Raw genomic sequence first — 25,256 nt, forward strand, 5'->3', positions numbered from 1 at the left:
TACCCATAGAGGCAGCTCTTAAACCGACAAGTAAACTAACCTAAAAGTGCTTTGAAGTGCAAGATGTACTTAATTTAAAAAAGTACGCATACACCACAGTGACCCAACTTTTTTTTCTATTTTGGCTTACTCTTTAGACAAAATGAATAGTAAGGTAAGATTCTATGTCAAAAAGTTTTTGAGAAGCCTTTTTTTCGTTTTGGATTAAAGGCATTTTTTAAGTTTTTTGGGAAAATATTTAAAATTGTTTAAAAACATAAGAATTAGGGTGGGTCAAAAAAATTGAAATTCTTTTTTTTTGATTTGGTACTCCGGAAAATCGATTGCTAGACACCTCTAGAATATGCACACAAAATATGAGCTCTTAATATCAATGGGAAGGTCCTGCGCTTCGCAATTTTCCATTTTTACATCAAGCTTCTACTAAAAAAAAAATCATTTTTTTTTTAAATCGATTTTTAAGCAAATTTCTTTACAAATTCTTGTAGGAAATTGAGCGCTCTACAAAAAGGCCTTGTACATTTTTTTTTGTTAATCTAACCGTTTAATAGATATTTGAGGTCCAAAAATCGAGAAAATCTTTAAAAATTCGTTTTTTGTTCTTAATTTTGTAACAAATTGAAAAATTATAATAATCAAACGCGCAAGACATATTCTTGTAGGAAATAGATTGTTCCACAAAAAATGTCTTAGTAACTTTTTTCATTAATCTAACCATTCTAAAGATATTCGAGCTCAAAATTAAAAAAAAATTATAAAAACATTTTTTACTTTTCAAAATTTTTTAATTCACTGAAAATTCAAATATTTTCAAATTAGCAAGATATATTCTTGTAGAGGCTTAAACGTTCTATAAAAAATTCCTTGGAATCAAATTGATTGCTTTAACCGTTTAGAAGATAATCGTATCCAAATCGCAATGCATACGAGTCATAAGAAAACTACTGAAATCAGTGGGCATTGGTAAAGAAATTTGCTAAAAAATCGATTTAAAAAAAATGATTTGTTTCAGTAGAAGCTTGAAGTAAAAATGGAAAATTGCGAAGCGGAGCACCTTCCCATTAATATTAAGAGCTCATATTTGGTGTGTATATTCTAAAGGTGTCTAGCAATCGATTTTTCGGAGTACCAAATCAAAAAAAAAGAATTTCGATTTTTTTGACCCACCCTAATAAGCATACTTTTTCTTGTAAATTAGTTTTTCGACATAGAATCATAGTAAAAAATCTTGAACACTTCTTTTATTAATTTAAATTAAATTGAATTTTTTTTTTTCAACTTTTTTATGTAAACATTTATAAGATAATAATGCCATCTCATAGTATAATATTTAAGCTAAGAATTAAGACTTTATTTACTTCTGTACGTTTTTAAGTAAAAAAAGAAAAATTTTTTGAAGCCAATCATAGTTTACAAAAAAAAGCGAAAAATATTAATTTCGGTTTTATTTTTTCATTTTGTTAAATTTTGTGTAAGCTTACAAAAAATAAACTATCTTAAAGCGTAATATTTTTTCTAAAGAATAAAAGTATGCAGGTATATTTAAGTCACATAAACATTTTTTGAAATCACTAGTTTTTAATAAAAAAAAAGCAAACAAAAATTATGCAATTTAAATCTCTTTTTTAAAACTTTAATGTTTTTTTTTTTAAACTCTTAATATTTTACAATTAAACTATAACACGAGTATTAATTTCTTCTCATTTCTGCTAACTTCCGAATTTCGTTTTTGTTCACTCTCATTTTTGTGTATAACTTCTGCATAATTCCAAGGTTGAGCATCCGTTGATCCAAAGAAAAGGTATTGTAAATTTCCAAAAAAGAAAAATCCTGCAGCAATAATGAAAACTATTTGCCAAAGTGTTCGTTGAGTCTTAAAAAAAAAGAAGAAAAACACAAAATTAACTCACATTTCGCAAATAAGAACAAAATAACATTTTTACCTCATCATAAACAATCATTCCAACAACAAGTGGAGTTATCATTGGAACAGTATTTGTAATACAATTTAGCACTGCTGTCAAAACAGCTGTATGATTTGGTGACAAATCAATTAAATTCAACAAACTTCCAACTGTATGTCCTCCATTGAGACCTTCATTTAAAGTTAACAACGTTATGGCTAATACTTTTTGATCCGATTCCAAAAATCCAACAGCAATTAACATGGCCGCTGGACCCCACAAAGCAATAGTGTTTATGGTTTTACGAACCACAGACAAAGATGCCCATTTATTCTTCAACACTACCTCAGCAGCTGTGAAGTATACAAACGATAAAACCCAAGTGGCTATATGAGGAAGTGACGAATAGAAGGAATTAGAGAGAATGTTCATATTTAGAACTCCATGAAGATATATTGGAATTTGACTTTGTGTTGTAGATGAACCCCAATTATGACCAATTCGGACAAGAAGCAGCGAAATAAATGGAACCGATGTGAAAATTGACTTCCATGGAATTGGACTATTCGCTTTTGTTTCACCTTCAATACAGCCTTGAGAATTGAGGATGTAATTCCTCTCTCCTGAAGTTATAAATCGAGCATTCGTTGGACTATTTTCAGCAAAAATGAACCATAAAACACAAAATACAATCCCGGTTCCTCCATAAACATATGATATTCCTGGCCATCCGATATCTGATGCAGCTATAATCCCTGTTAGAACCATGGCTAGAATTGTACCAGTCTCAACACCAAGATGACAAAGTCCACCCAAAAAAGTTCGTTCCTCAGGAGGAGACCACATAGCCAAATGAGTATGAGCACTTGGAAAGACCAAGCCTTGAAATAGACCTTGTATAACTCGAATGGCACAGTAAACTTGCCATTGACCCCAAGGTACACAAAATGGTATCAGTAGATTGAATAATGAAGATCCAAACATTGCTGTAAAGATTGTAATTTTGACGCCAAATTTTCGTGCCATAAATCCACCGGGAAATTGTGTTACAATATAGCCCCAAAAGAAACTGCTAATAATGTAAGATCTTTGCTTCTCATCCCAATCGTATTCCTGATGATTAAAGTTGTTAAAATAAGTTTAAATGTATTGTTTTTGAACTTACAGGAAAATCAGGATTGGTTGTTTTTGAATCGGTCATAGCAATTACTGACAAAGAAATATTTACTCTTTGTAAATAGCAAGTTAACATAGCTAAGTTGATTAGGACAGCCTGAAGATGACGGGCTCCAACAACCGGACCTAAAAAATTAAAACGAAAAACGTAACTTATTTAGCAATATTGGAAAATTTAAGTTTAGATGTTAACTCTATTGTTACTTTACTTATTTTTATTTACTTTTAGTCAAAAACTGACCTTTAATTTTGTAGTCCTGACCCATTTTTGATAGTTAATAAAATCTATAATATTCCCAAGCAGAGCACTTTTTTAACTGAGCCAAAATTTGTATTTATTATTATTTTAATTTACACATTTTGGAGAGCGGTAAAGTAGTTTATCTGGAACCTTTAAATTTAATACTACAAAATATAATACAAACAAGTAGGTTCGAAATAAATCCGTTATCAGTTTGTTCTACCAAAGTATTGTTGATAAAAAGGCCACTATATCTGAACGATAATAACAATAACAGTTTTTTGCAACTTTGTATCTCTTTTAATCAGAATTCCAATATAAAATTAATAAAATTTGTTTTAAGAATTTAAAGATACTTTATTTTAAGATTGTGTTATAACTGTTAACAGTAGGGATAAAGATTCGAACTACACTCTTCTTTACGTTTTGAATTAGTCGCGAACCCAACTTCTTCAGTGGATAATCGTCAGCACGTTTAATAGAGTCAGCACAATTCAATTATTGTCTTATTGCACTTTTATTGACCTAAAACAATATCCGAAAAATGATAACGAATGGACAATCAAAGTAAACATTACAATTATTGAAGTGTGCTGAGTTCAACGCACGACTATTTCCTCTGGTGTGTAAGGAGGCACAACAATTGGAAATAAAAATGAAAAACTTAAAATTAATATTTAACAAAAAAAAAAAAAAAAAATAGTAATAAAAACCCCAAACAAAAGACAAAAATAAATTTTGTTTCAACCTAGCCAAAACTACACAACTAAGTATTATTTAAATCAATAAAATCAAGAGGTGGGGTTCAAAAGCATTACTTAACCATCTATAAAGATACTAATCTAATTTTCGACATAATTCGAGCGTTAGCCTTGGCTAAACGCTCGCTGTCTGCACTCATTGAAAAATTTATCTCGATTAATGTGATATTCACCATAATCTTATCCATTCAAGTATAATGTGAGGGGAGTTGTCCAAAAGCTTTCGTCTGATCTACAAAATTTTGATAAGAAACTGATATCTCATCAACTTTTGGTCGGATGCTTAGTAGTTATGATGCTTGAAACTTAGGCCGTGTGCGAATTGCGTAAAAATGTTGGTTAATTTTTCTACCACGATTAAAATTTGACGTTTGGTTAAGAAAGGGATCAAATTTATTTTTTTTGCTGTGCGAATTTGGTTAAAATGTGTTAAATGGGACTTTTTATTTGGTACTACCTACTTTGATTAAGATTCCCTCAACATAAAACAAAATTACCCTCAAAAATGGTTTTTCTTATATTCAATTAATTATTTTTTTTAACAAAACCCAGCTGAAAATATATAAAATTAAATATTCTAGTATGAAAATGTAAGAAACTCTGAATTTCACATACTTTTTTTATATTTATCGATAAATAAAATTGTTCCCACTTCATTACGATCAAAAAGACATTTTTAATTCAGTCTTCGAACACTAATTCATAGTTCACCAGCTGCCAACAAAATAGAAATATAAAAAATAAAAAAACAAACAATCAATTCGTACATTTTCAGTTTTTCAAGTTTTTTTTTTTATTTTTATTAGTTTACAAGCTTACAGCTTATAACAAAAAAAAATGTATTATAAGCCTTTAACAAGCTATTTGTTTATTTAATAGCGTATAATTTAGAGAAAACAAAAAAATTATTTTTTTTAATTTCTAAAATAAAGAATATTTTTTTTTTAACAATTTAAAGAATAAAAATTAAGACAAATTTGAGGAAGTATTTTTATTAATACTTTAACATTTCTTAAAATATCAACGCATTGTAACAAAAATAATTTCAAATCTATCTTGATCTTTCTTTCATGAGAAACGTCAAATTTTAACCACTAGTGTCAAATTTTACCCTGCTCCGCAGCTGGGTAAATTTTAACTAATTTTATTCACCAAAATTTAACCAAAATTTAACCAAACGTCAACATTTTAACGCAATTCGGCCTAAGTACATACTAAAGTACCAAACGGCGCTATATCTGCAAATCACTGCTAGAGAGCAGAAGTGTCGTTATTACATTCGTCTGTTTTATATGTAAATTTAGTTTTATGATGTTCTTATATAATATGATATAGGTGCATTATATTAGTGACGCTTATTTACTATGTTATGAATTCTTCCATTACCCCCCCCCCTCCCCCTCACTAAAAAAATTTATAAAAAAAACCTTCTCATGATTTTTCCTGTCTCTTAAAATTTCTATTTTTTTTTTTTAATATTTCAAGCTTAAAAATTTCTTTACTGCTGTTATAAATGGAAAACGACAAAAATAAAATGCAAGACTGAGTCGCACGTATTTGCTCTTGCAGTTCAAAATACTTTTATGTTAACGAAGAAAAAATAACAAAAATAACAAAAAAATATTTAAATTATTTTTAAATAAGGCGTCTTAGTAAGGGTACGACAGATCTAACTTATGAGCCCACTGTCGTACCTGGGCGAAACGCTTTATAAATTTGGAGTTGAGGTCACTTAAACTTTAAAATTGGACTTTTATGTTAGTTTACTTGTAGATTTGAAGAGCTGGGTCTATATGAATTTTAAAGAAATTTTGTTGATGTTAGGGCAAAAGCTAACATTTAGGGCAAAATTTTGTTAAATGAAAAAAACATTTTTTTTTGTTATTTGACTTTTTTGAGGAAAACTAAAAATGCAGTTTTACTACAATTGCTTTGAATGTTACGCCTGAAAAGTTAAATCAAAATCGTTAGAGTCGTTTTCGAGATATTTGGAAATGTGTACAGATGGACGAACAGACGCACGGACGGAATTGCGAGACTCACTTTTTCGGAATTCTCCATCATCGTAATTTTGGTTTTGATTAAAACCTCAAATTTTTTTTCGACACGAAACCAATACTTGCCCTATAGATCAAGTAAAAACAATAACAGTAAAGGCCGTCACATAGAATAAACAAGAAATTAAGAACTTTTCAAAATTTTGTTGTTGTTTTGTTTTGAGAAGTTTCGCCATGAAAACATTGCTCAACATCATTTACATACAAACATTAAATAAAACTCTCCAGATGAATTCGAATATGAGCTCTCCATCATTATAATTATTCTTTTGATTAATAAAATATTTAAAAACACGCGACCAATATATACCCTTTACATTGATTAAAAACTGCAGCGGCTTAAAGTAAGCACGTTCACGTTTAGTGGTCGCTGCCAAAATATATACGTCATATAATATTCATATGCATAAAAAATAGTAAATACTTGTGCAAGAGAGTTAATAAGTATATTATACTAGTTATGATATGCTTAAAATGTGAATTAAAAAAGTTAAAACTTTTCAATTTTTCAAGTAAAAGCATTTACTATTTTTGTATGCATATTACCCATTGTCACTATATTAAGATGTCTCCAATCACAGCTGATTTTATTTCTAAACTATCACAGTGGCAAATTGTTTATTTAATAAATTTTTATTTAACAATTCATTAACTTGATTAATGCAAAAGCATTTTTTCATTAAAATAAGCATAATTTATACAAACAAAAACTAAACAACATGTTAAAATTTTAGCTTTTCAAACACCTTTATCTTCATATCTTCGATTTTTGACCATCCTTATTTATATGTTTCATCGATAAGACTACACTTTATAAACTAAATTAGAAGAAACAAAATCTTTAGATTGAATCAAATATTGTTAAATACCTAATTTAAATATATAAACAGACCTAAATTTAATTTAATTTATTCACAAAATGTTTTATAGAGTAAAATTATCATTATATTTGAAAAAAAAAAAAACAATAATATTATCTAAAACCACTTCTACGTCTCACATACTTGCTTATAAATTTGAACAATATATTGGCTGGCAGATACCAATTATTTTGTCCGCGTAACTTTGAATTTAAGATTTTTGATGTTTGATAAAAATAAAAAATATACAAATAGAAGATTTTTGCAGAATTGAGCACAAAAAATTTAAAACAGTATACAAAAAAAAAACTTTTTATAATTAATTTATTTACAACTTTTACAAAATAATATTTCTCAATTTAATTTCAATATACTTCGAGATTAGCTTTGCTTAGATTTCTTTCATGAGTCTCAGAAGTTTTCCTTCCATTTAGACCACTTTCAGCCTTAATGAAATTTTCATCATTCCACGGTTGAGTATCAGTTGTACCAAAAATAAGAAATTGCAAGTTTCCCAAAAAGAAGAGTACAGCTGCGATAGCGAAAACTATTTGCCATTGTGTTCTTTGAGTCTGAAAAATAAAAAAACTTGTTTAAAAAATTCCTGAAAAGCAGATAAATTCTACAATTTCTAACCTCATCATAAACAATTATCCCCACAGCAATGGGCGTCAAAATCGGGACAATATTAGCTATCGAATTGACTATACCCATCAAAATTCCAGCATGATTTGGTGATAAATCGATTGTGTTCAAAGAACTTCCAATCGTTTGTCCTCCATTTAAGCCTACATTCAGTGTCATAAAAGTGACAGCAAGAGCCTTTTGATTTTCGTCAAGAAACCCAATTCCAATTAACAATGCAGCTGGAATCCATAAAGCAATTGTGTTCATGGTTTTTCTCGTCACATTCAAAGATGCCCATTTATTTTTCAATATGATATCAGCAGCTATTAAATAGACATTCGAAAGAATCCACATTGTCAAGTAGGGAAGTGTTGAATACAATGCATTACTTTTAATATCCATTTTCAATACTCCATGAAGATAAGCTGGAATTTGAGCTTGCATTGTTGTAAAACCCCATCCTTGTAATATTCTCACACTCAGCAAAGAAAGAAATGGAATTGAGGTGAATATAGCTTTCCATGGAATTGGAATTTTTCGTTCTGAATCATTTCCACCAGCACTTTCTTGTGAAGTTAGAATGTATATTTTCTCTTCATCTGTTATAAATCGAGCTTCCGATGGAGTGTTATCTGCGAAAATCATCCAAAGAACGCAAAATACAATTCCAATTCCTCCGAACACATAAGATATCCCAGGCCATCCAAGACTCGATCCAGCTATAATACCCGATAAACCCATAGCAACAATTGTTCCACATTCAATTCCAGTATGGCTTAGTCCACCCAAACGGGTTCTCTCGTCAATAGGAGACCATTTGGCTAGATGCTCATGAACACATGGAAAAACCATTCCCTGAAATAGACCTTGAAGTATACGAATGCCACAATAAATCTGCCAACCACCCCAGTAAACACACAATGGAACTATTATATTCAGAAGTGAAGATCCAAGTGTTGCCATCAAAATTGTAGCTTTAACACCAAACTTCCGGGCCATATAACCACCTGGAAATTGGGTAATAAAGTAACCCCAATAGAAACTACTTATAACATAAGATCTTTGCTTTTCATCCCAATCAAATTCCTAGAAAAATGAAAAAAAAAAAGTAATTACACCTACAAATAAAGTGGAGGAATTTTTTAATTTCTTTACATACATGGAAATCAGGATTTGTGGTATCTGCATTTGTCATGGCAACCAATGAAACAGAAATGTTGAGTCTTCCAGCATAGTTTACCAGAATTGAGAAGAAAAGTAGTAGAGTTTGAAGATGTCGAATGCCTATAACAGGTCCTGCAAATTATAGTGCAAAATAGAAGGAAATTATTATTATTATTATTCTCCCAAGCTTAAATTTAGGCACGGGTAGTAAATATTAAAATTGGCACCTTTTCAAGTTCTATTCCTATAGAAATTTCAACACCTCACAAAACAGTACTATTTATTATTTTTAATTCAGTTGTTTCAAAATGTGCAACTTGGACCACGAGACTTTGCAGCCTTACATACAATACTTCAAGTGATCCAATCAACAAGTCTCAGCTATATTATGCTGGGAAAATAGTGTAAATCATCACCAAATTCATGCCAAAGAAGTCAGCTGAACCTGATGCGTTTAAAAACTTCTTAAAACTGACAAAATAAGTAGGTACATTGAATTTTAAATACGAAATTAATTATTTTTTTTTTTAATTTTAAGTTTGAAAATATATTTTTTCCAGAAACTTTTCATATATAACAACTTAACTTAAAAACAAAATGAAAGGTTATTAGCCTTAAAACACAGTTTAGCACGTTATTGTAACTGGAACCGTTGATTTTGAATAATTTTTTTTTTCTCATACGAGTTTTCTCTTGTCTTCACGCTCTAGCTTTTTAGCATATTCCCATTGTATCACCCTGTAAACCTACCAATCCATCAAATAGCTTTACCTTTAAATTCTTTTTATGTAGGTGTTTATATATTTGTGTCTTTATATTTATATTGGATTGAGCTATATCTTGGAAAATCAATGATAAATCGAACTATTCGGGTCACTATGGCGTATGCATAACATTTTTTGTCTAAATAAAAACTTTTAAAAATAAAAATTAATAAATCGTGCTGATCATTAATGAATCTTTCAAATAATATTCAAAACTTATTTTAAGAAGTTTTAAAAAAGTCTTCGCTGTGTTAGACTACTTAAAAGCCATTTTGTCTAATTTAATTATTTTTTACTAATTTAATACATTTTTGACAAATTTCAAAATAAATTTTATATCATTAATTGCCAATTGGCAATAAAACCGACATTTCATTTATGATTTTCTCTTCTGGATGTCAAATCTCTTGATAATAGTCCCAAGTTTGGGGAAAATTCGCATATTCTAATATTCACTTAACATGTTTTAAGAAAAAACATGTTTTTAAATTAGTCAATAAATATGAGCGTTTGTAGGTAATATTTTAAAACTCATACACTTTATCAATAAAAATCACTTATTTTCGAAATGGTTATGAATAGAAGATTATTATTAGCTTCATTGGAAACAAGGTAGTTAAATTTACGTTGTTTGTTAAAAAAAAAAAGTTACATGAATGATCTTACACTTAAAAAAAACCCGTGCTTTATTTTTAAATTAAATTAAATGATTAAAATAATGGTATTAAACTAAAAAGCTATTTGAAATCTTTTCACAGTTATCAAGTAAGCTAAATATGTGGATCATTTGAAGCTAATTTAGTGCTCCAATCTTGAGTTTGATGCTCTATAATTTGACCTTGAAATCAAATGCATCAGATGCATTATTTTGAAGTGAAAACTTCTTTAGTATCGTAGTGATTTGAAACAAGATGAAACGAAAACGCGACACGACTTCAACTTGTTATAACTTTGTTGTTTTAATAGATAGATGAATGAAATTTGTACTGTAGATAGGTAATTAAATAAATTATAATTGTACAAAATTTCAATTAATTTCATATTCAAAATTCGGAGATAACTGTAAAAAGATGTTCTTTTCCAAAATACGTTACATCTTTTGATCTAGTGCACATACAAATTTGATTTAACTTTAATACGCATGCTGATGTGATAACATAACCTTTTATTTGATATATCACACATAACGGTACGTGCTCTATAAGTTACACAATCTTAAATTGAAAAAATTGAAACATACCTCAAAACACCTGTGGAGATCTGTTGGCGATGACCAGCTACCAGTGTAGGAAGTACCCTAATCCTATAGATGCGGCCCCAGTTTAATGATTGCTGTTGATGTTGCTGCTGTTCTGTTAACTTTTTTTCTTTTGCTATTAACTTTATTCATGTAATTTTTAGGGGATGTAAATATTATAAACTGCTCTATTATTTTTTTTTTTAACTTTTATTTATATTTTTTTTAAATTTAATTGAAGATGCCTTTTGTAATTTTCCTTAATTAGCACTTAATTATAAATAAGATGTAAATCTTAAAATTAAGTTGATTTAATAAAATAAATGAAATGAAAAATACTAAAGGACATATTCGTCACTAACGATATCCGAAAAACTGACTTACAACAATTGGCGAGAACTATTATCTACAAAACACCGAAGAAAATCATTTCTGAAACAATACTCAAAGACTTAATTTAAAAATAAAAATTTGCAACGCAACGGTTTAAAGAACTATGCCACAGCTTATCAAACAAAAAAAAACATAATAATCAAAAACTGACCTTTTATAACTGCAGTTGCAGCCATTTACGTAAACTTCGATTCCAAAATAAACAATGAAACTAATTTTAGTAAAAATAAACTATCTCCTCAAAATCTTAAAGTTACAAATGCGACTGCATTTGTGCTTTTGTCACTGCTGCACTTCATTCCTAATCGTATATTTCACTATAATAAACTAATTAACTATAATTATACTTATTTAAGTTAATCTTAAACAATAAATAATAATAATAACTTTATTGACATCATGACAATCTCCACTAGACTTTTAACCATAAAAAAAAAACTTAGATAAGAATAAAACTTCGAACCAAGAATTATTTCTTTCCACCTTGACAAGCGTCATTTTGTATTAAAACAAGCCCAAAAAATATTGGTCAGCAATAAATAATAATAAAAATTGTTATTTTTAGTAAACAAGTGTTTTCAAGTTTATTTCTGATGGCGCTCGAGTATCATTTAATGAAGATTTTTTGATATTGTTAGAGTTTCGTTCTTTGTCATGTTTCAAAAGAAAATCTTCATCATTCCAAGGCTGCGTGTTAGTCGAGGCAAAGAAAATAAATTGAAGATTTCCGAAGAAGAAGAAAACAGCTGCAATTATGAAAATAATCTGCCAAAGTGATCGTTGGGTCTGAAATAGCAAAAACAAAAATTTGTTGAACTGGTTTGAGGAAAAAATACTTCAAGCCCTCTTTACCTCATCATAAACAATAATTCCAACTGCTAATGGAGTTATAATTGGAATAATATTCGATATACAATTCAATATTCCCATCAAAATACCAGCATGATTTGGTGACAAATCAATTGTGTTTAACAGACTTCCAATAGTATTACCACCATTTAGACCAACATTCAAAGTCAAAAGAATTATGGCCAAAACCTTTTGACTGTCATCCATAAATCCAACACCGATTAACAATGCAGCTGGACCCCACATTGCAATAGTGTTTAAGGTCTTTCGGACAACTGTCAACGAAGCCCATTGCTTTTTCAGAACTATTTCAGCTGCAAAAAGGAACACCAACGCACAAATCAACATTGCGATGTAGGGAAGAGTTGAGTACAAAGCATTGCTTTTGATATTCATGTTTAGAACGCCATGAAGATATGCGGGAATTTGAGCTTGCATAACATTGTAGCCCCATCCTTGACTGATTCGAACAGCTATCAGCGATAAATATGGCACAGAAGTAAGAATTGCTTTCCAGGGAATGGGTATTGTTTCTTTGGTATTTCCATCGCTAGAAGCCTGCGAAGCTAGAATGAAATTTCTCTCCCCGGAAGATATAAATCGAGCATTTGCTGGACAATTTTCAGCAAATATCATCCAAATTAGACAAAATCCAATCCCGATTCCCCCATAAACATATGAAATTCCAGGCCATCCAAATCTTGATGCAGCGATAATTCCTGTTAAACTCATAGCTAAAATTGTGCCAACTTCAATTCCCAGATGACTTAGTCCACCGAGACGAGTTCGTTCCTCAACTGGTGACCACATGGCCAAATGTGCATGAGCACATGGAAAAATCACTCCTTGAAACAAACCCTGTAGAACTCTTATGGCACAGTAACTCTGCCATTGACCCCAAGGTACACAAAATGGAATTATTATATTACAAAAAGAAGATCCAAGAATGGAAATGAAAATAACAGTTTTTACACCGAACTTTCGTGCCATATAGCCACCAGGAAATTGTGTTATCACATAACCCCAATAGAAACTGCTGAGGATGTATGATTTTTGTTTTTCATCCCAATTGAATTCCTATGATCAAATTTTTTCATTAAAATTGTCGTTTTCAACAGAAAACAATAAAGGCTTACTTCGAAATTGGGATTTGTAGTTTCTGCATCTGTCATAGCAACAAGTGATACGGAAACATTTATCCTACCAGCATAGCCAACAGCGATTGCTAGGAAAAGCAATAGAGTCTGAAGATGTCGGGCTCCAATCACAGGACCTGGAAAGAAAAGTTAGAAGTGCTTAGAAAATTGAAAAATTATTTTATCAGATTTTTCTTTTTTTCAAAATATTTTTTGTTTTATTTGTTTTTATTTTTCAATTTTCTCAAAAACTAGAAGACATAAAAACATATAGTTTTCACTGTTCGATAAGGAATCAATTGAGGTAGTTTTCTGATTGAGTAATTTTTTTTATTAAAATTCACAATCTGGACAAAAATAGTATAAAATGAGCTTTAAAATTTTTTTTTCGCCTATTTTTAACTTTGAAATCGATTATTTCAAAAACTATTTGTTATAATATTAGTGGAGTCAAATTAGCTTTATACCTCGGAATCCAGGGAAAGTCGATGCATCTGAAAAACGAGTATAGGGCTGCATTATAAAAGGGTCAAATAAGAAAGTTAAAAAAAAAAATTTCACCGCTCTCGATTACAACAGTTTTTATGGACCGCTAACTGTCATTCCGTATGCAAGCGTCAATCGGAATTGCTGTCTCATTTTAGATTTTGATCAAACTTTGTAGGAATGTTCTCTAGGACTGTAAGGAAGCAAATCCATGATGATTTAATTTTAAGTTGCGTGGTTTCCCCGCTACCCGCATTCGAACTTTTTCAGAAGGTCTTTTTTATGTTATTATAGCTTTGCGTCTACTAAAGATATCTTTTTGTTTGAAACGCCATTTTAAAGCTTAAGAGTAGTAATTTTTGAATATATATTAAAAAATTACGTAGTAATTATCCCTGAATTAAAAATAATTTTTGAAAAACTGGTAATTTTGCTGATTTTTCATGGTTTTTGACTGGCTCCAGAACCTTGGCTATTATATGTAGGAAGCTTATACTTACCAAATATTAAATATAGATATTTTTCAACAAAATAAATCTAAAATGAACTCGATGGCTGTACTCCTTATGCAAAAATTTTAAGTTCAAAGTTTTGAGTTTTTTGAAAAAATATTTTTTTATACTATGATTTTTTACAATTTGACTAAAGATAGAAACATGAAACTAACAGTGTGTTAAGTTGAAACTTTTAACTTTAAGTCCTCTTAATAAAATTGTGTTATTTTCATATCTTCTTAGTGTACCGCTTGTTTGAAAATTCGCAAAAATGCTAAAAAGCCAAAAAAAAACCCTACTTAAGGCTATAATTGCACTATGTTTGACATAAGATAGAAGCATGAAATTAATAATATATTTAGTTCGTACTCTTAGCTTAACACACTGTAAGTTTCACCTTTCTTCGTTTAGTCAAATCGTAGAAAATGACAGTATAAAAATTAGCTTTTTTAAAATACTCAATACTTTGAACTTAAAATTTTTACATAAGGAGTACAGCCATTGAGTTCATTTTAGATTTATTTTGTTGAAAAATATCTATATTTAATATTTGGTAAGTATAAGCTTCCTACATATAATAGCCAAGGTTCTGGAGCCAGTCAAAAACCATGAAAAATCAGCAAAATTACCAGTTTTTCAAAAATTATTTTTAATTCAGGGATAATTACTACGTAATTTTTTAATATATATTCAAAAATTACTACTCTTAAGCTTTAAAATGGCGTTTCAAACAAAAAGATATCTTTAGTAGACGCAAAGCTATAATAACATAAAAAAGACCTTCTGAAAAAGTTCGAATGCGGGTAGCGGGGAAACCACGCAACTTAAAATTAAATCATCATGGATTTGCTTCCTTACAGTCCTAGAGAACATCCCTACAAAGTTTGATCAAAATCTAAAATGAGACAACAATTCCGATTGAAGCTTGCATACGGAATGACAGTTAACGGTCCATAAAAACTGTTGTAATCGAGAGCGGTGAAATTTTTTTTTTTAACTTTCTTATTTGACCCTTTTCTAATGCAGCCCTATACTCGTTTTTCAGATGCATCGACTTTCCCTGGATTCCGAGATTTTACAAATTTTATGTCTTATTTGACTCGACTATATATTGATTTAAAAATTAGAATTAAATGTACAATTTTGCCTTTCGGAAATGGTATCATTTATTACTGTAAGTGTTGCCGTTGTTTTTTAATAATTTTTTAAACTGCCCCTCCCACCTAAACGGGGGGAGATAGACCCCCCTCCCAAAAAAAAAAATGTTTGTATTGAGCTCCTCTACAAAAACCCGTTATGAAATCCTGGCGCCCAAGTTATCCTTATACGTGCCCAAACAACATTTTTGTTCTATACCTAAAATTTCGAATTTCTGTATCTGGGTTGAAATGGAAAAATTTTTTTTTCTAAGCCAATTTTAAACTGATTTTCACAAAAAATACCTCGTTTGATTTGGAATATATTTTTAAAACAGCATGTTGTTGTGAAAATATATATACTTTAATTTGATGTCGAAGTTGGATAAATGACGAAAAAAATGGAATTTTTGAACTTTGACAGCTTATAAATTCTAGGTGGTTAAACCGAGTTACATGTTTTATACATTGTTGAAAAGGTATATTTATCTCATATTATAAGCTGTAAAAAAATCGAAGCTGACGAAGCTAGATTTTTTTCAATGGCTGAAGGTAAAAAAAAAACAGTTTTTTTCCTCTAACTCCAGATTTTGGGGGTGTTAGGGACTTTTTAAATACCGTTTCGTAATCAGTGCGACTAGCTCTAAAAACGTGATAGGTCTCCGCCCGCGTTTATTTTAAAACCTCATTTTTGTAACACCGTGTTATTATTTCCTTTTAATCTTCGTTATCCACTTGATAATTTTAAGTTTTCGTATAACTCTTGTGCTTTGATTGGGTACCAACCTTTCTTTTCTTTTTCACTGATATCCATTTTACGTTAAACAATTTCTCTTTTAAAATTTTTGAATTCTTCTTTTTCACTTTAAGTACATTTCTACTCAAACACTTCTCCTTCAATGACTTGTTAAAACTTACTAAAATTTCTATGAAACTAAATTTTCTTTCAACTCAAAAGATTTCTGTTAAGAAAATTGTAAAGAAGTTAATCTAAGACCATATAAACAATATCGGTTAAAAATTTGGCAATGATATTTATAGCTTTCGATTGAAATAAAACTTTAATCTGTCATTAATAATTTTACCGATTAAAGTCTGCCATTTTCCAAAACAAAATGGACGTTAAAAATAGGTAAGTTTTTGTCAATAAAAAAAAATTGTGCTAATTGCAAATAACTACTGTGTATTTTTTGATGATAAGACTTCCGAATTTCAAACATTATAAAATTCCATTCAGTCGTGCGCTGATAAGAATAAAAATTATCATTTTATAGATTCATGACCCTGATATTCCAGTTTTCGGTTTGAGAGTTTAAATTTCGAATATCGCAATATCATCTTACGTTAACCCATTTCCCCCTAGCGTTGCGTTTTCGCAATGTCATGTTTGAAGACTTCTTATAAATTCTAATAAACTAAAAAATGATTTGGAAAGATAGTTAAATTATCTTATCGACCTATTTATGGATTTTTTTTGTAAAAAAAAATGTTCGTGCTCTTTTAGGACTATCAAAATTTGAGTTTTCGTATGGGATTTTGTGCGGTATTCATCGAAGTATTTTGGATGAAGCTTGAAGGATAAAACGGTTTGACTAGAACACTTGCAGCATAGGAGACGTTTTTCTGCTTTGTTGACAGTGCATTTGATGATGTCGAAACGGAGCACTTCATTGGGATTTTAGCAACGCTGCATCCAGTGCACTTGATAAAATTGGCCAGTTACACTCTTTTACTCGAATTCGAATCCTATAGTTGCTTGTAGCGTTATCAAATAAGTCAATTGTACCCATTGTTATGTTATAATCACGAGTGGAATTTGAAAATTGAAAAGTGTTCCCTTTATTCTGATGATTGGTATGATTTAACAAGACTCTTAGGCTAGGCGCACACATGCGATTTTAGTCGCGCGATTATTCAGTCGCTAAAATGAATCAAGGATTTCAATGACTGTGAACACTTATGCTTCTCGCGATTAAAAATTTGAAAATTGTGTCTACAGTGATTGAAATTCTTGTCATCTAATTTGCGACTGAATAAAATTTTACACACTATCTGTGTTGGTCTCAAGTTTCTTAGTCAACTGGAACTGGTAGCCGCCGGAAATGGGTTAAAAAAAATACCAAACTTGATTATTTTTTTTTTAACTTTTTTACTACCTACTTAATCCGAATTTCATTTCTGTTTCGATCTCATGAAAATGATTTCAGGACAATAATTCATTGAACGCCTATTCATTATTAAGCGTGTTTTTTTATCTTATAATTAGATATTGTAACACGCGAAAACCACACTAAGTATCTTGTCTTGTCAAGTGTCAAGTCTTGTAAAAAAATGAAAACTTTGTTCTTGTTGATTCTCATGAATTAGTATGCCCAAATTGAATCTATTCATTTATGGTGTCGAATATCGTGGGCTAGTATATCGTGAACTTTTAATTTTACTGTTATATAATATTCTACAACTACTATGTTCAAAACATCGGGAACTCTTTTTTGAACGAAAAATTTGTATCAGCTTTTTTTCTAATTTAAAAGCCTTACAATATGCAACCAAAAGTATACCCCAAAATTTTAGACCATAAACTTCGAAATCCTTGGAAATGTTTCAAAATGAAAAATTAATTGTTTTAAAAATGAAATGGTCGATGAAATGTGAAAAAAATCTTTATATACGATTTAACATTTTGGTCATGGTAATCCCAAAAAAATGGTTCGGTAGCATCGATTTCTGTTAATATCAGGGACTAGAAATCAACATCGAACTTTCATTTATCTATGTTTAGAAAAGTGGTAGAAAACAATCAGAGAAAACATTCTCAAGATCCATTTTAGTTAGTTAAGAAAGAACTCAGAACAAGAAAACCTCTAGGTATAGTTATCATTTCTTTGCTTTTAGCCAAGACAATTATATAAGACTGTATTCTGTATATAATGCAAAATCTTCATTTTTACTATAGTATGATTTAATACTTTAAAATTCTTAATAAATTCGGTTACACTCATAGACCATTCAAAACAAACCAAATGTGAAAGCAATTAAGTTATAAATTAAGCAGATTTTATTGTACACTATTACTATTTATTGTACTGTACCTATTTTTGTATTTAAAGAAAGTTTGAATGTTTTTTTTTTCTATTACCTATACATTTGGTAGAGAAATTTGATAAGATTGACAGCAGCTATATTAGCAATAAAAAACGTTAACAACAAAAAAAATGCAAAGTTTAATTGTTTCGTTGACGTTTTATTTTAATTATTCCAAAGTATAAAAAAAAGGATAATACATTTTAACAATGACTTTCCTAACTTGTATGTTTAGCTTCTATGAAAACCATTCCTTTGATCGAACAATTTTCCCATTTTTAAGAACAGTTATTCTTCGAAGGTGTTTCTTTTACTTCTCCTCCTCGTTCATTATCACGTTTTGTCATAAAATCTTCACTATCCCATGGTTGTACATCAGTTTGTGCAAAAAACAAAAACTGCAAGTTCCCAAAGAAATATAATCCAGCTGTTATTAGAAACACAATTTGCCATTGCATTCGATCGGTCTAGAACAGAAAATAATTTTCTTATAATTTAAATTTGGGTAAATAAATCAGCTTGTTACTTACCTCATCACTAACAACTAGTCCCACAACAATCAAAGCCAAAGCTCGAAAAATGCTCGTCAAAGTATTAACAAAGCCCATTATAATTCCACTATGATTTGGCGATAGATCGATTATATTCATACAACTCCCAATAACAACACCACTACACAATCCCACGTTCAAAGTTAAAAAGGTTATGGCTAAGGCTGTTTGACTTTCACTTAGAAATCCAATGCCAACCAAAAATGCTGCTGGAGCCCACATACCAATTGTGTTAAAAACCTTTCGTAGCATCAACAATGAAAGCCATTTGTTTTTCATTATTATGTCTGCTGAAAACATGAAAATAACTGACAACACAAACGTGGCAACAAATGGTAATGCTGAATAGAACGCATTGTCAGTGATTTCCATTTTCAAAGCTCCATGAAGATAAGCTGGAATATTAGCCTCCATCGTTGCAAGGCCACAGTTGTCAGTTAATCGTACTATTAGAAGTGATATTAACGGACCAGATGTTAGTATAGCCTTCCATGGAACTCTTATACTCTTTTTCTTGTCTTGAGTATTTTCAGCATTTGCTTGAGATGAAAGAATGTATTTTCTTTCTGCAGCAGTTATTAACTTTGCATCAGCTGGAGTATTTTCAGCAAATATCAGCCAAAACAAACTAAAGATTATTCCAACTCCACTGAAAACCTTCGATATTCCTGGCCATCCCAAATCCGATGCGGCAATAAAACCAGTTACGTACATGGCCACTATCATACCGCTTTCAATACCCATAAAACTGAGCGCACCAAGGCGATTTCGTTCTTCCACCGGTGACCACTTTGCTAGATGCTGGAAAACACAGGGGAAAAGTATACCCTCACATAAACCTTGAAGAAATCGTATGAAGCAAAATATTTTCCAACCTCCCCAAAATACACAAAACGGTATCGATAGACCTAAAATTGCACTAATGAATATACCAATTAATAAAGATGCTTTTACGCCAAATCTTTTAGCTGCATATCCTCCAGGAATTTGTGATATAGTGCAGCCCCAAAAGAAGCTGCTGAGAATGTATGATTTTTGTTTTTCATTCCAATCGAATTCCTATTTAGAATAAAGTTGAGTGAGAACTAGAATTTTTTTAAATTTAGGTTACTTACATGAAAGTTTGGATTTGTTGTTTGGGCATCGGTCATTGCAACCAACGTAATTGCAATGTTAACTCTTGAAACAAAACTAACTCCAATCGCCAGATGTAGTAAAAGTGTTTGAAGATGGCGTGCTCCAAAAATTGGACCTGAAACCAAAATTTACAGAAAACTAAGGCATCTTTCTCATAAAACTTCATATTCTTTTGAGCTACAATAAATTCAAATCATACTCCAACCAACCTTTGCTTGCTGTCATTATGCCACAGTACTATAATAATTTCTCCAATAGATTCAAGTTTCACTGTTTCCCATTTATATTTGTTTCAATAACGATAATGTCTTTTTTAGAGATCTCAAATCATACTGAACCTAATTTTAACTTTATCCAAATTTAATATTTGGGTGCTTATAAATGTTCGCACGTTATTTTTGCTTAAACAAATAAATAGACAAGTTTCTTTTTGATAAGATAAAAGCAGAAGAATATGGTACATGTTGAAATGCTATTTTTTTAAAGATATTAAAAAAAAATATATATTTACTTTGCCCTATTATTAGAATCATGCTATAATAAACACATTTTTTTTTAAGTGAAAACTTCTTTAGTATCGTAGTGATTTGAAACAAGATGAAACGAAAAAGCGACACAAAAAATCAATTGATCATAACTTTTTTGTTTTAATAGATAGATGAATGAAATTTAAACAGTAGATAGGTAATTAAATAAATTATAATAATTGTAAAAGATTTCAATTAATTTCATATTCAAAATTCTGAGATAACGGTGAAAAGATGTTCTTTTTCTAAACACGTTATATCTTTTGATCTAAAGCACATAACAAATAATATAATATAATATTACCTTTCATTTGATATATCACACATAATGGTACGTGCTCTACAAGTTATATAATCTTTAATTGAAAAACTTGAAAAATACCTCAAAACACCTGTGAAAATCTGTTGCCGATCGATGACCAGCCACCAGTGTAGGAAGTACCGTAATTTGAGTTTGGAATTTCGACATGGTTGGCTTTAAAAAATTCTAGCTTTTCTTATAGGCATCACAGAAATAAGATTGAAACGTCATGTGAAAGGTGAAATAATAAGCTTTCATATGATATATAATTAAATATAGCATGAGAACATAAAAATACATGTTTTTTTTTTTTTTTTGCTTTTTTTGATGAAAACAGATTGAGTTCAAAAAACTCTAGCTATTTTTGTAGATGTCTCAGAGACTTGATCGATATATATATTTCGAGGTAAGACAATAAGCTTTCAGATGGTGTAAAATTTTTTGTAGGTTCTCATATAAAAAAAAGTGATGGAATAAAAAAAAGTTATATTTTTTTTCGATTTTTTTTTTTTTTTTTTTGCAAGAAAAATGATTTTTAAGATTTCACTTTAACCACGTGTGAATTGCACACATAATTTTTTTTTTGCTATGGTCTATTTTATTATTCTTTCGGTTTTTACGCTACCAAACAGTATTTGTTTCTTTTTATCTTAAACTTCTAACACCCTTAAGAAATTTGAAAAATATTGCATTTTTGATATTCCGATTTTTACACGCAATTTACCACAAAATTTGCCACTACTTATTTTCTTACAATTATTCTATTGACTTTTTTAAATAAATTTTTGAATGAGAAGACAGTTTAATGGTCGTTTATGAAGTCTTTAAATTGTATACGGTATTTAAAACTATAGAATAACTAGCTAGCCCCCACCCGCTTCGCTGAGTGTACTTTTTAAAAAAACAAAACCTGTTTGAAAATACATTTAAACCGAAAAAAACTGGTTTATTGTAATGAACATTAACCAATTTATTGTAATTTATGCAGTTATTGGACATTCTTAATGGAATAGCGGCACTTGATTCGGAAGGCCGAATTACACTTCAAAACAATTTTTTCAGTGTAAATTCAAAAAATGAATTGATTCAAAGTGTATTTCCAATCCAAGTATAAAGACGAATTACAAAAATCATACTTGGCTGAGTGAACGTGCAATAATGGCTGGTACAAATAAAAATGTTTTTGAAATCAATGCAACAATTTTAAACTATATAAATGCACAATGTTTTGCCTACAAATCGGTTGACCCTATCACAAATGAAAGCAATGTATCAAATTACCAAACGGAGTTTTTGAATTCATTGGATATACCAGGACTATAATGTATCAAAAAGCCTTGCCATATTATTAGGCCCAAGGGAAAAAATACAATTTTTTGGTTCATGCTGCTGAATTTTTAAAGTTTTTGTCGAAACGTCTTTAATTGCCTTAAAAAAAAGTCAAAGAATTCATACTTTTTGATACAAAATAACGTACATAAGGCAATAAGCTCCAAAAGACGTTTCCTATGGAATTCATGCCGGGAGAATTATCAGACCGGTCCAATACTTGAATTTGTATATCGAGGAATAACGTGACATTCTTAACTTTATGGCAAAGGACCCCGTCTTGCATAGATATAGATGCTTCGAGTCTCGAGCCTATTCTGAAATCGTAGAATCAAAACGTTCCCAAGCTCCTTTTGTTTTGGTCTGGAGCTTTGGCGTTTTCCACAATATAAAAAGAACCTCATCCTTTCCCTGAAATAGCAGCACAGCCAATAATGATCAGAGGATGTTTTTTTATTTGATTAACGTACTTGTCTGGTCTTATACGAAAAAAAAACTACTCCAAATCTTAGAAAATTACGTACTATCCAGACGATCAGAGTTTCTTTGTTTATGCAAAATGCGATCCTTGCCATTAAAGTTAAGCATCTCACGTTATTCCTCGGTACATAAAAATTAAGTATTGGACCGGTCTGGTAATTATCCGGGCGTGAATTCCATAGGAAACGTTTTTTAGCGCGTATCCCCTATTGTACGTTATTTTGTATCAAAAAGTATGAATTCTTTGACTTTTTTTTAAGTGAATCCGTATCTACATGATAAGTGCAAGTAAATGGGACAGATAAAATTCAAGATATTTCGAAAAAAACTTTGAAAATTCAGCAACATGAACCAAAAATTGTATTTTGTTCGCTTGGCCTTAATAATATGGCAAGGTACTGTAGGTGTTACATTAACCTGCATATTCAAAGGCAATTTTAGAACCGTGTGTGCTGTACGGCCACCATCTAATAACATGGCTGCAATTTCCAGAGCCAATGCTATTTTATTTTCAGATCGTATTTATGCTAAAAGTAATGATATCAAAAATGTTTTTCCGTACCATCGGGTGCATCTAAGAAATACAAACCACAACTCTGATTGATGACACCTTGTGTCATACTTCGGGAATTGGTTTGCACAAAAGTATTCTTAATTCAACGCAATTGTATTGCCTTCCGCGTAGTATTTCTTGATCAAGAACATCTTGCTCCTCACGATTTGGAGCAACCAATCCTAATTGTGCCAATGCTTTATTCGCAATCATCAAACAAAACACGTGTCCTCAATAAAGATCACAACTTGATCATACATTTTTTCATTTGTGTAATCCAAATGTGGATTTAATGTCACACGGCGCATTCGGTGTATCTAATCCTAATCACGGAAATTATGCTAAAGTTGGAGTGGATTTGAAGGATTAGATGTGATAATATTTACTGAGAACAATATGATGTGGCGAAGACAAAACAGATGCACCAGGAAGCGTTGAGTCCCAATGAGTGTCTGCTTCAAGCAAATTTAAACGTTGACAGGCATCACAGACTATAAACAATAATAATTATTTTGAAAGCCTGTCTTAATATATTTTTTTACAAATAAAGCTTAGTTAAACTTTTTAAAAAGCAAGAGTGTTTTTTTCACTCGTACAAATTGACAGCTATGTGAAAGTGGGAGAATAGGTATTATTTTTTTTTGATACAAACCATCTACATATGAATACCTTTCAAACAAACAAAAAATTACCAAAATCGGACCAGCCAAACGCGAGTTTATAGGCCACACACACTTAACGAACTCATTTTTATATATAAGATATTTCAATTTTACCAGTTTTAAGTAAAATATTTATTAGCTAATAGTTTCTGTTTAGAAGTTATAGTTCATTTTTCAAGAAGAAGTAGGTTTACATGCTCAGGGGACTCAATTTTTTTCGTATTTGAGTCCAATTCGAATTCCGAATTCTTCAGATCGTCGAATTACATCACCGTTAAACTTTGTAAAAAAATTTACAAATTTTTGATATCTCAAAATCTAATTCTTTAAGCAAATTCCAGATTGCGCTTCTGATTTAGATTAAAAAGCAACTTGCAGCATATTACGAAAAAACATATATATTTCAAATTAAATATCAAAAAGAATTTCATTCAATAACTAGTTTTCTAGGCTTTTTTGCGTATTCTCTTGACAAAAGTGAAATTAGGTGTTCTGCATTTTTTCTCACATTTAGATTTTCTGATCGAATTCAATTCACTATATTTCTGTTCGTGAATTTTAAGGGTTTTTCAATGAATCTGCAATTGAAAAATCACCAGTAATTTCACTTTAGAAACAAATGAAAAAATGGAAGATCCTTTAGTTTTGACAAGCAATTTCGAAGTTTTCGAAATCGATCGAAATGAAGAATATTGATATTTCATTTAACGTGAAATTAAAAAGAGATTTGAATTCACTTTCGGTTGAATTGCGGAACATGCGCATATATATCGAAAATAGTGATGACGATGAGTATAAGTATAGCTCAAAAACTATAGATAGGAATAAATCTATAAACAGTTTTAAATTCAGCACATGACAAAGTTCGAATGAAATAAAGTTTTTTTTTTAAGGATGACTCAACTCCTGTTTGTGTAAAATGTTTTATGAAAAGAAAAATTGTATTGTTAGATTAAGACACTTTAGTAATACCAATTTAAATAAAAATTTGCAATAAGATAACGAAGCAGAATCTCTGTATATTCATATTAAAAGTCAATAAAAATCAATAACAAACAAGTTTTTCAATATTCTCCCTGTGTAAGTGGTTGTCCTCGTATAATCGTTGGCATTGGAGATTCAATTGAAACTGGAAATCTTTGAACTCCAAATGTTTCAGATTACACAATTGTGCTGCCTCTTAAGTAGTGGTTCTTTTAATTTTCACTCTTTTTTTTTACAAGTCGTTAAAGTGAAGTCTTGAAGTCATTAATAAACTTAAATAAGAAATACTAGTTTTTTTTATTAATATAAAAAAAAAGTAGGTATGTGCACATTTTTCGAGAATATTAAGGTCCATTTTCTTCA

At 30.2% G+C, this 25,256-nt stretch overlaps 4 protein-coding genes across 4 annotated transcripts; all 4 read right to left on the reverse strand.

Moving 5' to 3' along the window:
• Positions 1-1,432: 1,432 nt before the first annotated feature.
• On the reverse strand, positions 1,433-3,507 carry LOC129906691 (putative inorganic phosphate cotransporter). Its single transcript, XM_055982577.1, has 4 exons — positions 3,322-3,507; positions 3,070-3,206; positions 1,944-3,017; positions 1,433-1,873 (listed from the first exon to the last, which is right to left on the reverse strand). Exons 1-4 carry the CDS (start codon positions 3,344-3,346, stop codon positions 1,676-1,678), a joined length of 1,434 nt encoding a protein of 477 aa, XP_055838552.1. The 5' UTR covers positions 3,347-3,507; the 3' UTR covers positions 1,433-1,675.
• A 3,851-nt stretch (positions 3,508-7,358) lies between these two features.
• Positions 7,359-11,469, reverse strand: LOC129906688 (putative inorganic phosphate cotransporter). Its single transcript, XM_055982573.1, has 4 exons — positions 11,336-11,469; positions 8,786-8,922; positions 7,636-8,712; positions 7,359-7,571 (listed from the first exon to the last, which is right to left on the reverse strand). Exons 1-4 carry the CDS (start codon positions 11,358-11,360, stop codon positions 7,365-7,367), a joined length of 1,446 nt encoding a protein of 481 aa, XP_055838548.1. The 5' UTR covers positions 11,361-11,469; the 3' UTR covers positions 7,359-7,364.
• A 355-nt stretch (positions 11,470-11,824) lies between these two features.
• LOC129912398 (putative inorganic phosphate cotransporter) lies at positions 11,825-16,099 on the reverse strand. Its single transcript, XM_055990616.1, has 3 exons — positions 16,072-16,099; positions 13,170-13,306; positions 11,825-13,110 (listed from the first exon to the last, which is right to left on the reverse strand). The coding sequence occupies exons 1-3, from the start codon at positions 16,097-16,099 to the stop codon at positions 12,022-12,024; spliced, it is 1,254 nt and encodes a 417-aa protein (XP_055846591.1). The 3' UTR covers positions 11,825-12,021.
• Positions 16,100-18,550: 2,451 nt separating this feature from the next.
• LOC129906694 (putative inorganic phosphate cotransporter) lies at positions 18,551-20,372 on the reverse strand. The gene is made up of 4 exons (XM_055982580.1): positions 20,267-20,372; positions 20,036-20,172; positions 18,900-19,979; positions 18,551-18,836 (listed from the first exon to the last, which is right to left on the reverse strand). Exons 1-4 carry the CDS (start codon positions 20,280-20,282, stop codon positions 18,648-18,650), a joined length of 1,422 nt encoding a protein of 473 aa, XP_055838555.1. The 5' UTR covers positions 20,283-20,372; the 3' UTR covers positions 18,551-18,647.
• Positions 20,373-25,256: the final 4,884 nt, after the last annotated feature.

The sequence above is a fragment of the Episyrphus balteatus genome, chromosome 1 (genome assembly GCF_945859705.1).
Source record: "Episyrphus balteatus chromosome 1, idEpiBalt1.1, whole genome shotgun sequence".
NCBI lineage: Eukaryota > Metazoa > Arthropoda > Insecta > Diptera > Syrphidae > Episyrphus > Episyrphus balteatus.

What these genes read in the sequence shown, in the direction of transcription:
- LOC129906688 (XM_055982573.1), bottom strand. Translation starts at nt 11,360, where the DNA reads ATGGCTGCAACTGCAGTTATAAAAG. An exon ending in CCACAAATCCTGATTTCCAT is followed by an intron (nt 8,713 to 8,785) that starts GTATGTAAAGAA and finishes TCATTTTTCTAG; the next exon opens with GAATTTGATTGGGATGAAAA. An exon ending in GGATAATTGTTTATGATGAG is followed by an intron (nt 7,572 to 7,635) that starts GTTAGAAATTGT and finishes TTTATTTTTCAG; the next exon opens with ACTCAAAGAACACAATGGCA.
- LOC129906694 (XM_055982580.1), bottom strand. An exon ending in CAACAAATCCAAACTTTCAT is followed by an intron (nt 19,980 to 20,035) that starts GTAAGTAACCTA and finishes TATTCTAAATAG; the next exon opens with GAATTCGATTGGAATGAAAA. An exon ending in GACTAGTTGTTAGTGATGAG is followed by an intron (nt 18,837 to 18,899) that starts GTAAGTAACAAG and finishes TTTCTGTTCTAG; the next exon opens with ACCGATCGAATGCAATGGCA.
- LOC129906691 (XM_055982577.1), bottom strand. Translation starts at nt 3,346, where the DNA reads ATGGGTCAGGACTACAAAATTAAAG. An exon ending in TCAGGACTACAAAATTAAAG is followed by an intron (nt 3,207 to 3,321) that starts GTCAGTTTTTGA and finishes TTAATTTTTTAG; the next exon opens with GTCCGGTTGTTGGAGCCCGT. An exon ending in CAACCAATCCTGATTTTCCT is followed by an intron (nt 3,018 to 3,069) that starts GTAAGTTCAAAA and finishes TTTAATCATCAG; the next exon opens with GAATACGATTGGGATGAGAA.
- LOC129912398 (XM_055990616.1), bottom strand. Translation starts at nt 16,099, where the DNA reads ATGGATATCAGTGAAAAAGAAAAGAAAG. An exon ending in CAGTGAAAAAGAAAAGAAAG is followed by an intron (nt 13,307 to 16,071) that starts GTTGGTACCCAA and finishes TTTTCTTTCCAG; the next exon opens with GTCCTGTGATTGGAGCCCGA. An exon ending in CTACAAATCCCAATTTCGAA is followed by an intron (nt 13,111 to 13,169) that starts GTAAGCCTTTAT and finishes ATTTGATCATAG; the next exon opens with GAATTCAATTGGGATGAAAA.